Below are 12,167 nucleotides of genomic sequence, written 5' to 3' on the forward strand. Positions count from 1 at the left end.
AGCAGGGCTTCCTGGGATCATCTTCTAAATAAACTACTTGGTTTTTTTTTTTTTTCATGATTGAAATCTTTATTATCAATGCTGTGGAAACACCAAGAATTAATTAGAAGGTGACTAAACCGCTCAGAGAATTGAGCTCTTATTTTCCAAAATGATAAACTCTAAACTGGAAATTGAACATATCAAGCCAGACTCATAACAAAAGTTCTGGGACCCTCTGATCTCATACTGTTTTCTGTCCCTCTCTGCCTGCATGTTTGAGAATCCTGCCTTGGCAAGAGTCAGTCCAACAGCCTCATTTAACGGAATAAACGACGTGTTTTCACATGTTGTTCTGGGGGACCTCTGCCTAAGACAGTGGTGACTTCATTCCTGCTTTACCCTTTGCAGCTAGGCACTGAGTCAGGATCCCAGGAACAGAAAGGATCGGGGAAGGGGGCCTGCCCAAGCATGGGCTCTGGAGGCCTGAGGGCTTGGGTTCAAATCCCAGCTCCACAACCAGCTGTTCCACTCTTGGGAGGGTCACTTCACCTGCCTAGGTGTCAGTTTCATCACCTGACGACCATTTATCAGATCACCCACCAACCCCCCAGGGGTTGTTGAAATGATTATGTGTTTAATCAAAGCCCCTGGCACGTAATTCACTACTGGAGCCCATCCTCTCGCCACAGCTTTGCCGCACCAAAGTGCACACACACACACACACACACACACACACACGTGCACTCCCTGAGAAAGACAGCAGAGGCTGGGCCAGGTAGCGCACAGGTCTTTTATTTCCTTCACCGGCACGTACACGGTCTGACAAGCAACAGAAGCATGAGAAGCACTGTGGGGAGGTGGGCAGATACCAACGGGGGCCTGAGCCCCCAACTCCAGGTGTTTATGAGTAAAGGGTGGGAAAGGGCGAAACATCTAGAACAAGGAAACAAGGGGCACTGAGGAGAGGATGTGGTGGGGAGTGACAGGGCCTTGGGAGGGAGCCTGGACACTCACAGGCCACAGGTGGGGAGGTGGGGAGGGCAGGGGAGGGGAGGGAGCCCTGCACCCCCATCCCGGGCAGAGGGAGTCCTCGCCCACACAGACAGATGCTTCTGGTTACACACAGCAATTAGGGACTGAGAAGAAAGAGCTAAGAACCGGGAAAGACGACCAGGTCCCTAAAAGTCACCAAGGACTGGGAAGCCACCTTTGATTGGGGGTCAAGGGGTGAGGGGCATGTAGTGACCAAGGTGCTCAAAACAACTTCCTACACCCCGGGCCTGAGCCCTGCCCCAGCTCAGAGCCGAGTCTGGTAGCTGGTGGGCCTCCCCCTGGGCTTCTTACGCCCCCTGAGCTTCTTACGCCCCTGGGGCCACCAAGTGATCCAGGCCCAGCAGCCACAGCTTTTGCACCAGCGCAGAACGAGGGCCGGGGTTCCTTCAGCCTGTCCCAGAAGAGGGTCAAGGCTTGGGCCCTCAAGTTCCGGCCCAGGTTCATCAGGACAGCGGGTGGGCTGGTGACAGATCGGGGGTCCGGTTTCTGAGCAAGGGAAGGGAGGTCTGGGGAGGGTGGGGCTTGGCCAGGCAGCAGAAGGAGGGGCCTCAGGCTGTCTATGGGGCCTCAGCAGGCTGCTGGGAAACAGCAAAGCCTGGAAAAGAAGTGGGTGGACATGAACTGGGGGCCTGAGGACCACAGGTCTGGCCTGGGCAGCAGGCAGGGGCTACGTACGCCTCGTCAGCTATATCAGAAAGAGACAGCCACCATTGAGAGTTATGCAGGCTGTCCAGCCATAGAGGTCACCATTCAGTTTACAACCTGCACAACCTTACATGGCGACCCCGATGAGGCCACCCAGCAGTGACCAAACAGCCATCAGAGTCAGGGCAGATCAGATATAATGGTGAGGCTGCCAACAGGTTATAAACATCACAGCTCACCCAGAAGGCCAAGAAGGCACCAGGACAGGGTTAGAGGGGAGGGATGGGTCAGGGAAGTCGTTACGGCATAGCAGTGACGAAAACGGGTTCAGTGGCCTTGAACAAATTATTTTGCTCTCTGAACCTCCGTTTCCTCTCCAAACGGGGATAATACGTACCTACAGGGCTGTGAGGATTAGAGAAGATAATTCGCATCACTAAATCATCTTTGATATCTCCATGAACTCCTCAAGGCAGGGCTCTCACAGCCTAGCACAAGGCCTGTACTCAGCAGGTGTTACTCCCCAACCTTTGGGGCTTCCAGCTGGGGAGAGGAGACCTTAACCGCCCCCCATCACCCTGTAGGAGCCCCTAGCCCACCTTCAGACTCACCCAGGGGACTGGTCCGACTGTGGCCCTTGCTGGCAGAGGCTTTTGTCCTAATGGCCTGGGAATGTCCTTCCAGGCCCTGGGAGGGTGATTGGCCCTTTCCTCCTCCAGCCTCCGAAAGTCCTGGGTCGGCCCCCCAGCTGCTGCTCCACGACCCTGCCCCCCATGTTTGTTTTGGCTGCTGCCCCTGCTGCAGGGTTGAGGAGCCTTGGGGATGGGGGAGGTGGGGGTGGGGGGGACACGGGAAGGGGGCGGGCCGAGACAGGAAGCTGAGATGCAGTGAGGGGCTACAGTCCGCGCCCTGACCCCCAGCCCAGCCCCAGGAGCAAAAAGGGTGAAGATCTGGAATCCTATGCACACTCCACGTAAATAAGCATTGGGGCCACAGTTCCCACTGAGGGGGACCTGAGGTGCCTATGTAAATGATATGCAAAGTCCATGCAAATCAGCATGCCGGGTGGGGCCGGGCTGGGGTAAGTGAGCGTCTGGGGGGCTCACCTACCCTCACCTTTCATCGGCTTGACGATCTGCAGCTTGTCCGGCTGGCCGAAGGGAGGCCCCCACGGGAGCACTCACCTTTCTGGAGCATCTTCTGCCGCAGCTGCTGCCTGTAATGGGCGTCCTGCCAGTTGGCCAGTTGCTGGAGGACATACTTCATGTCCAGGCAAGAGGGGCCCAAGCCGCTGGCATCCAGGGCTGACGTGACCACATTCATCCGCGTTGCCTCATCCAGCTCGGGCTCCGCCTCTTCCCAGGCCTCAGCCTCCTCAGACACCAGCTCTGCCTCTTCCGTCACCCCCTCGTCAGCTGGTAGCGCCTCTTCTGTGGCCCCCAGCTCCTCCTCAGGCACCAGCTCCTCCGCAGGCGCGAAATCCTCGCCGACATCAGCCCCTCCTCTGCCTCGAGCCCCTGCTCCCGCTCTCGATCTTCACTGTAGTGCAGCTCATAGCTGGGCAGGGAGACAGGAGAGTCCTTCCCTAACCCCCCAAAGCCAGAGCCACCCCTCTTCACTGCTCCAGGGCACCTCCAGCCACTGGGGCTCCTGCTCTCCGCCCCGGCCTGCACACAGACCCTGATGGTTACTCCCCAGTTCTGTCCCAGCCAGGGGAGAGGGCAGCTGGGTACCAGCCTCAAGGCTTCAAACACCCAGCCCATGACCCTGGTAGAAAGAAGAATGGTCACCAACACTGCCTAGGCCCCGCCTTCCCCCAGTAACCCCACCCTGCTGCACGGAACAGACCAGCAGGAATAACATCCCCTCTGCCCCCCTCCTTCATTATTTAACATTCACAACCCATCCCACTTCTAGTTGCCATAGTAACAAATCCATTTTTAGAAAGGCCCAGACAGGTCAAGTGACTTGCCCAAGGACACACAGCCAGTAAAGGGATCAAGCTGGGACTCAGTCCCAGTTGTTTCCAGCTCCTAGGCCAGTGCCCATTTGCCTCTCAGTCCCTGGTCAGGTGAAGGGAAGGCTTCAGCTCCCACTTGGAGAAGCCTCAAATCAGATGGCCACCCATGGGGCAAAATTTGAAGGTAAAGCGGGCAGCTCCTTCCCAGAACAACTCTTAGCCCAGCCGGCCTGAGAGCAGGGGCTTCTCCAGGGTTGTAGGGCCACAGAACCAGCTGCAGGGGGTTGTCTGGCTGCTGAAAGGTGAGGGCAGGTGGGGACTTCCCTGGTGGCGCAGTGGTTAAGAATTCGCCTGCCAATGCACGGGACATGGATTCAAGCCCTGGTCGGGGAACTAAGATCCCACATGCCGCAGAGCAACTAAGCCCATGTGCCACAACTACTGAGCCTGCACTCTAGAGCCTGCGAGCCACAACTACTGAGCCTGTGCACCACAACTACCGAAGCCCATGCACCTAGAGCCCGTGCTCCTCAACAAGAGAAGCTACCGCAACAAGAAGCCCACGCACCACAACGAAGAGTAGCCCCCACTCGCCGCAAGGAGAGAAAGCCTGTGCAGCAACAAAGACCCAACGCAGCCAAAAACATAATACTTTTTAAAAAAAGGTGAGGGCAGGTGAAGGGGGAGCCTCTGGTCGGCGTACCCCAGATCTGAGGTCTCCTCTGGAGTCACTTCATAATTCCTTCAACATAGAAAAGGGCCTTCACTGTCCCGAGGCAACGGGAAGCTAAAAGTGTGAAATCCCTGGGACCCCATCATGCAGAAAAATCCCAGGGAGAAATGATACACCCAGAATGTGTGCACAGAGGAAAGGTGTTGAGTGGAAGGGGCCAAGGACCAATGAGGCAGGAGGAGGGGCACCCGGGGCGGGGGGAGGAGTGGGGGAGGGAGGTGAACCCCCTCCCACTACCAGAAAGGCTGCTGCCTACCAGGTAGGCAAGAGTGAGTGCAGGGCAGGCAAAGGTCTGGGGCCCAGAGTGCACCTTTCCATAAAAAACACAGGGTCTGAGATAATCCTCCTTATAGACGTTCTGAGCTCCTCAGCCAGGGTCTCCTGGAAATCAGGAAGTGCTTCCTACGGTGGAGAGGGGGGACATCACCAGAAGATCCCCACAGAACCCCCCACCCACACCCCCAGGCACAGGAAAGGACTGCGGATAGACACAGATCGCACAGAGGTAAAAAGGCAGGCAGCCAGGGGGCCTCACCAGAGGTACAGTGTCCGTGTAGTGGGTGACAGAGCCAGTGGACGCCGGGGCTTGCTGGCGGAGGGTCTTCACCTCCTCCTGGGCCTCAGTCAGCATGCTCCCACACTCAGAGTACTTCTCCCGTAGGTCCTGCAGCTGGGAACCCGCCCCCAGGCTCTGCTGGGATGCAGGCACACCCAGCCCAGACGCCTTGCCCACTCTCTCCCCAGGGGACGGGGAAGCCTGGGCAAAGAGGCAAGAGGCCCAGACTCTAGTCCCCCATAATGATATGCAGGGTGATCCCCGGACTCCACTCCACTCAGACCCCAAATGAACTGCCACCTGCCAGGCCCTGTGCCAGAGGCTGAGGGTATGGAAAGGACAGACCCAGTCCCTGCTGCGAGGAGCTTGTCCTCTCAGGAGAGTCAGGCAGCTGCCCAAGGGTCCCAGGTCCCCCAGGAGCCCAGGGTAGCCTCACCTCATCCTGGAGCTGCGTCTGGATTTCTTTCTCCGAAGCCAGCTGCTGCTGCAACTTCTCAACCTCAGCCCCATACTGGAAGGACCCAAGACCAGAGAACTTCACCCCAGACCTCCCCGCTCCCGCGCACACCCTGCTTCTGGCAAGTCTTCCCAGGCTCATTGGTGAGTCTCTGGCAGCTCTTCCAAAAAGAAGTCACGTGGAATAAGGCCAAAGAACGTGGGGAGTCACGTGGCCTGTTTCCTGGAACACCCTGTATCTCTCTTTGGGCTCGGTCCCCAACTTGGGACGAGGGGACAGGATGAGGCTCTCTCTGATGTCTCCTCCAACACTGACTCTGACACAGAGAGGGGCCTTGGGCCTCTGAGCTCCATGGGGTGGGGGCAGGGAGAAGGAGGTGTGGGTCCCATGGGGCCATGACAGGAGCAAGGAGCCCCGCACACACCCCGACGCACCGCCTGGCAGCACTGCTGCAGCTTCGTGACCTGGGCCCGCAGCTGGGCAGCCTCCCTCTGCTGCTGTTCAGAGTTCTGCATCCTGAGCGCCAGCACCTCCGACAGCTCGGCCATCTGCTGGCTGGCCTCCGCTGGGGAGGAGTGAGGAGAGGTCAGCCCTGGTTCCCTGGGTCCTCAGTCTCCCAGCTGCCTCCGTCCACCTGCACCCCTCAGCTCGCGCCAAGTACCCGAGGTTCCACAGGGCTTAGCATCCCTCACTCGGGTCTTCTTTTCAATAAACATTTACTGACTGACACAGAGCAGGGTGTTGGACAAGCAGTCAGCAAGACCTGGCCCCAGCCCACACTGAGCTCAAGACTAGTGTGGAAACTGAGGGAAAAAGAAATCACGATAGTGCACATTATGGTCTAGGATGCGGCAAGCATAAAGGGTGCATCGGGGGGTCACAGCTGCCGCACCCAGGCCAGCCTGGCAAGGTCTGAGATGCTAGGACCTCCCTGGGGAAATGGGGCTCGCCCAGCAGAAGGGAAGACGCCCCAGGCAGGGTGTGGAGAGGCCCAGAGGACACCAGGAGGGAGTGGCTGGGGCGGTGGGCAGGGCCCAGATCACTAGGGCTGGGGTAGGGAGGGTGGGGTTTATCCTTTGGCCAATGGGGAGTTACTTGGGTGTTTTAGGCAGGGGAGTGACATAGATTTGGTTTTAGAAAACTCCTTTGCGCTGTGTGCAGAAGGGCCTGGAAGGGTAGGAGTGGAGGCAGAGAGACCAGTTAAGAGTTGGCCTGGGCTAGAGGCAGCTGGGGTGGGAAACGGAAAGAGACGTGAGCCTTTCCTAGCCTTTCCTGTTGTAGAAGCAACAGAATGTGGGGACTGGCTCCTACTCCGGGGGCCTGGGACCAGGGGGGCGCCATTCAGGGAACCCAGGGGGAAGGAAGGCCAGATTTGGGGTGAGCGGAACAGCACGAGTTCATCTGTTGCCACCTTGAGTACGCATCTCCCGAGCTAGGCCTGAGCTCCTCAGGGACAAACGCTGTGCCTCACTCATCTTCAGGACCACACAGTGCCAGGCACAGCCTCTGCCTAATAATGCAGTGCCTGAGGAGGGAGGGGGGCCCCGGTCTCTGGCGGTTCCTGGCTCCCTCCATTCCTCGCTCCCAGCCCCCTCCCTCCCCCTTCTCAAATAACAAAAGGAGACAAGCTTAGAGGAGCCCCATAGCATCCGCACAGCTCTTTACAGTTTGCACAAAGCACTTCCTCAGCTGTAACCCCTGGAGAGGTCAGCAGGGCCAAGTTATGAACCCCCATTCTAAGGATGAAGTTTCAGACAGGTTAAGGAACTTGTCCAAGGTAACACAGCTAGAAGGTGTCAGAGCTGCGACATGAACTCAAGTCTCCAAACTCCAAATCCCAGGTTCTTGTCTCTGCTCCTCTGGACAGCGCCCCCTATCCCCAGTTACAAGTTCACGTACAAAACTGCTCCACACAACCCAGGATGAACATCTGTCCCTCCTCCTCAAGGTCATCGAGTTGAGAGACCTGGAGAGCGGGAGAGAGGAAGGGGCAGGGGCGTCAACACCCCCTGCCCACGGGCACGCCCTCCTCCCCCGTCCTCACCTCCTCTCGCAGCTGCTCGTTCTCCTCCTCCAGCAGCCGCAGCCGCTCCTGCAGGGCCTCCAGCTGCGGGCAGTGGTGTGCCTCTGACTCTGTCAGAGGAGTCCTAGGGGAGGGAGTGATGGGAGTCGGGGTGCAGGGGCTCGGGGGACCCAGTTCCCAGCCCACCCAGGGCTCCCCCACCCCAGGCTGACTGCGGTGGTCTCAGTTAGCTCCAGCAACCCCAGTGGCAGGTACGTGGTGTCCCTGTTTGCGAACGAGGAAACTGAGGCTCGGAGAAGGGGCCGCCCAGGTGCAAAGGCAGGACACTTGCGGGGAGTTCCCCGGTGGTCCAGTGGTTAGGATTGGCACTTTCACTGCCGTGGCCCAGGTTCAATCCCTGGTTGGGGAACTGAGATCTCGCAAGCCGCGTGGTGCAGCGAAAAATTTAAAAAAAAAAAAATAAGGCAGGACACTGACGGATCTGAGGCTTCGTAGGGATGACCATACCCCCGCTCTTCTTCTTCATCCTCCTCGTCCTCCTCCTCTTCATCATCAGAGTCTGAGTAAAGCTGAAGGAGGTCATCCCGCAGGCTCACCTGGTGTCTGAGATGTAAAATCTGGCAGGAGGAAGAGAAGCCCTGGGGCGGGGTATGCGCAGGGGCAGGCACACAGCCCAGCACAGTGGGATGGAGGCCGGCCTGAGATACGCCTCCCGCTGCCCTCCCCACCCAGGTACCTCCTCCCTGGCCGAGCCCAGCATGGCTTCCAGCTTGCTGTTCTCCTCCGTCAGAACACTGTTCTGTTTCACCAGGGACTGGCCAATGCGAGCTGCCGTGTTCAGGTCCCGCTCTCTCTGCAGAGGGACCCCCATCCATGGGGAATATGTTCCTGGTTTCTGGGATCTCCCAGACAGATGGGAGGAGCTAGCGTCCAGAGGAAAGCTAGGCCACTGCTGGAGACCCTCTCCATCCCCTAGTTCTCCAAGGTACTAGACAAGAGCCTGCCATGAACCCACTGTGGGACCTGACTCAGTTTCCCCCTATGGAAAAAGAGATCAGACCGGAAGGTGCTAAGAGCTCTCGCAGCCTGGACATCCCACATCTACCTGTCTTCCATAAGAGGGACCTCCAGCTTGGCCCCCAGAGAGGTAGCCAGGCAGGAACACTCCTACCCCTACAGACATAATTAAAACGGGAGCCTGGCTAAAGCTGGGGCTGTCCCTGGCGGGGAAGGCAGCACACACCTCCTCTAGCAAACTTAGCATCACTTTGACATCTTCTTGGGTGATTTTCTTGACTGGTGGGTGTAGGTCAGGACACAGCACTGCAAGAGAAAGCGGGAAGCCACATCAGGGAAAAGGGGGCACATGCTACCTGCCACCCTACTGTTTCCTGCCCTCAACAGCAAGGGTCAGCAACAAGGGAGAAGACTGAGTTCCCTTTCTGCCCCCAATATCCTCTCCATACCCCCAGTAATCAGCACTCCCTTCCCTGCTCCCAGGGCCAGCTGGACTCTTGTTTGTTTGATTGATTGATTGTTTGTTTTTTCTGGAGGGGCCTAGGAGGGGTAAGGAGATCCCAGTCCTACTTCCCCTCGGAGGGAAGAGGAGAGGCAGCTTCTGTCTGAGGCTCCGCCCACCCCCAAGATTGTTTGGGGGTAGGGGGGAAAGCCCGATCTTGACCCCAGCAGCCAGGAGGTTGGCAAAACCTCCCCTCTGCCCACCCACCTCCCCGTCGCTGGCGCGGCGGGCCAGCGCAGGCTCAGAGCGCACCGGGCAGAGAGCCCTCCCGCAGCCCCCCGCCCCTCTCCTAGCACTGCGGTAGCCTCGGGAGGGGGGCACTGAGAGTGCGCAGATCTGCTGCAGCAACAGGCGTGAAGAGGGGGGCAGGGGAGCGCGAGCCCCGGGGATCTTACCCACCGACGGAAATAGGGAACGAGAGAAGGGGAGAAGGAGGTGGGGAAAAGGGGACCGGAGAGGCGCCGCAGACCATGACTTCGCAAGGGTGGGCGGAGGGGTGGGACTGAGTGCCAGAGGGGACCGGGCGCCCGGACCCGACGGGGCCCCCTCCTCCCTGCTGCTGCCCTAGTCCCACCTGCTCCGGGGGTCCGGGGACCCAGTTTACCTTCCTCCAGCTCCCGAATAAAGGAGGCGCGCTCGGGGCCCGACACCCCAGGCCGCCGGCCGATGTAGGCAGCCGGCGTCTTCCAGATGCCCGCTGCCTTTCCAGTCCCCAAGCCAGCGGCCCGGGGGCCAAATGTACCTTGGAATATGAAGCGAGTCCGCGGCGCGTCCGAGTTGTCGGGCACGGACTGGGCATTCCCCTAGACTGCCGAGAATGAGGACGCGCGCTGCACTCCTGCCTCCGATCCAGCCTTGGAGGCGGGGCGAGCTCCCGCTGAGGGTCCCGAGACGGTTGCGGATCCGGATCCTGCTGCCTGTCCTGCCGCCGGTACCTGCACAGGGGCGGGTTCAGGCTCGGCGGAGGGCTCTGGAGCGGGATTGGCTGCGGGCGGAGGAGCTGGGGTGACTGCTGCCGGATCGCCGGGTCCCGGCCAGTCGCCGGCTGAACCCTGCCCCAACTCTTGCGGGCGCATGTTGAGGCCGCAGTCGGCTGCCGCAGCAGGGCCTTTATAACCTGTGCCTGGATGCGCGCCCGCCGGGCCGTACCACGCGCGGGAGGGGGCGGCCGAGGAGCAACTGGTGGTGCCCGGCACTGGCGGGCGCTCAGGAGGCGAGCCAATGAGGCGAAACAGAGCGCAAAAGTAAGAGAAGAGCGAGGAGAAGAGGCGAGTGGAGTTCCAGCTGGTTCAGCGGACTTGGGATCCGAGTGCTGGCCTTCTCTCCCCTCTCCATCTCCGGAGAATGGTTTTGCCCAAAGCCGCCGCTTCCCGGGGTTTCGGTTACCGGGACTTGGAAGTCCCTAACTGGGGGAACCCCCTCGCTCCGCTCCAGCCAGAGGCTTTTCGGCTGCCTTCCCTGGATCTGACCTGTAAGTTGGGGCCGTATTGTGTCTCTCCCGCGTGGGCTGGGAGATAAATCCAAACTCCAGTACGGCCTCCACGCGCTGCCCAGTCTAGGACATCATGATCCCGGCGCTCACACCCACGGTGTTCCAGCCGCTTGACAGACCTCTTTCTTATTTCTTAAGTCGTTTTATTGCCTTTCCTAGTGCTTTACCTCCGCCCTTATTCACTTTGCCCACCTCATACCACGGTAGCAAACACCTGTTCTTCCGGGAGACCCCACTTAGATGTCTCCGCGTAAAGACTCATCCGACCCCGTCCTTCTCGGCCCCAGAGCATCCTTTATGCGATGGCCGCAGTGGTCACACTGTGTCTGTCTCCGAGACCAGACGTGCGCCCCTTCAACACAGGGAGCGTGTTCCTCAGAGCGCAGCACGTGACGGGATACCTGTGAGGGTCGCCGTAAGTCCTGAATGAACTGTGGAGCGGCAGAGGAGTCCAGTGGCCATTTCTGTGCCTTTGGACCGGAGGAACCTACAGGCCAAAAAGAAATGGCTGCGGCACTGATTCTTTTAAAGCCTTGGGATTATTCTTGGTGCCCCAATTCCCTTCTCTTCAATACCGTCAATCACCAAATCCTGCTTAATTTACCTCCTAAATAGTTCTCACATGTGCCACCTCCTTTTCAGCCCTTCTGCTCTTGAGGCCTCATTCTCTCTTCTAGATTGTTGTGAGTCTATCCTCCCACCCACCCGACCCCCATCCACATGACTCCATCTCTAACCCATCTCTCTCACTCATACCCCTATCCTAGGTAAGGAATTCCAGGAGCCCTTTTCCTACCGCCACCACTCAAAGCCAGAGCCCAGGACAGAGGCTGTGCCCAAGGTCTGCCCCTGGGACAGAGGCTCTTCATGCTGACAGCGTGCTTTGGGGGCCAGGTGTCCATGACACAGCCTGGAACAAGAGGCACAACCCAGGAAGGAGGATCAGAGTGCCCCATCCCCAGCCGTCCAGTGGAGAAGCAGTGTGATTAGAGTATTTCCTTCTGTCTGGGTTCATTCATTCCTTTGACAAATATTTCTTGAGCACCTACTATATATACTAGGCACTGTGCTAGACTCTCAGGCTAGACCAGGGAACAAGGGAAACTAGATCCCCTGCTCTCCTGGAGTTTAGAGTCTAGAAGGGGAGGAAGATAAACAAGAGAACAAGTAAGGTAGTTACAGAGTGTGGGGAGTTCTCTGAAAGAAACAAACGGAGCTGTGACTGAGAAAAATGGAAAGTGCTACTGACAGGGTGGTCTGGGCCGTGGCAGAGGAGAAATCATTAACTGCGTAGTATTTTGCGTCTCAACCCACACCTCCACCTTCACAGCCCATTCATACCCACCCCCCTCCAGTGGCAGCCTCTCTCCCCAGAAGCCTGTGTTTCTTATTCCTGATTGGTGAGTGAACCCTGGAGCCAGTTCACCGCCCCTTCCCCAAATCCTGCATACCCACATGGGGATTCATCTGCCAGTTTATCAAAGGAGCAGTCTGCACTAGTTACGTTGTTTCTGAAACAGTGGCTCAAATGCAGCCCCCTCATTGGCTGGGAAGTAAGAAGTGGTTCCCCTGTGGAACCAGACCCCTCCCAACCCTTGCCCACCTGGCCCCTGCTCCCTCTTCCTCTCCTCTCCTCCCATCCAGACTCCAGGGCACTTCTGCCAAGTTGTTAAAGGTGGCTCAGGCCAGAGGCTTTGGATAAAAAGATGGGGCATCTAAGCTCCACGGCCATTTTTTATGGTCATAA

General features: G+C 58.3%; 1 protein-coding gene across 1 annotated transcript; it reads right to left on the minus strand.

Annotated features, from left to right (window-relative positions):
- Positions 1-753: 753 nt before the first annotated feature.
- Positions 754-10,019, minus strand: HAP1 (huntingtin associated protein 1). The gene is given in 13 exon segments (XM_027094291.1): positions 754-3,170; positions 3,173-3,237; positions 4,344-4,382; positions 4,684-4,775; positions 4,909-5,130; positions 5,366-5,440; positions 5,821-5,951; positions 7,286-7,352; positions 7,431-7,620; positions 7,917-8,026; positions 8,146-8,262; positions 8,653-8,732; positions 9,533-10,019. Coding segments are annotated over 13 exon segments (2,031 nt in total). The 5' UTR covers positions 10,005-10,019; the 3' UTR covers positions 754-2,799.
- Positions 10,020-12,167: the final 2,148 nt, after the last annotated feature.

This window comes from Aethalodelphis obliquidens, unplaced genomic scaffold, assembly GCF_003676395.1.
Source record: "Aethalodelphis obliquidens isolate GAN/ISIS:26980383/991018 unplaced genomic scaffold, ASM367639v1 scaffold89, whole genome shotgun sequence".
Taxonomy (NCBI): Eukaryota; Metazoa; Chordata; class Mammalia; order Artiodactyla; family Delphinidae; genus Aethalodelphis; species Aethalodelphis obliquidens.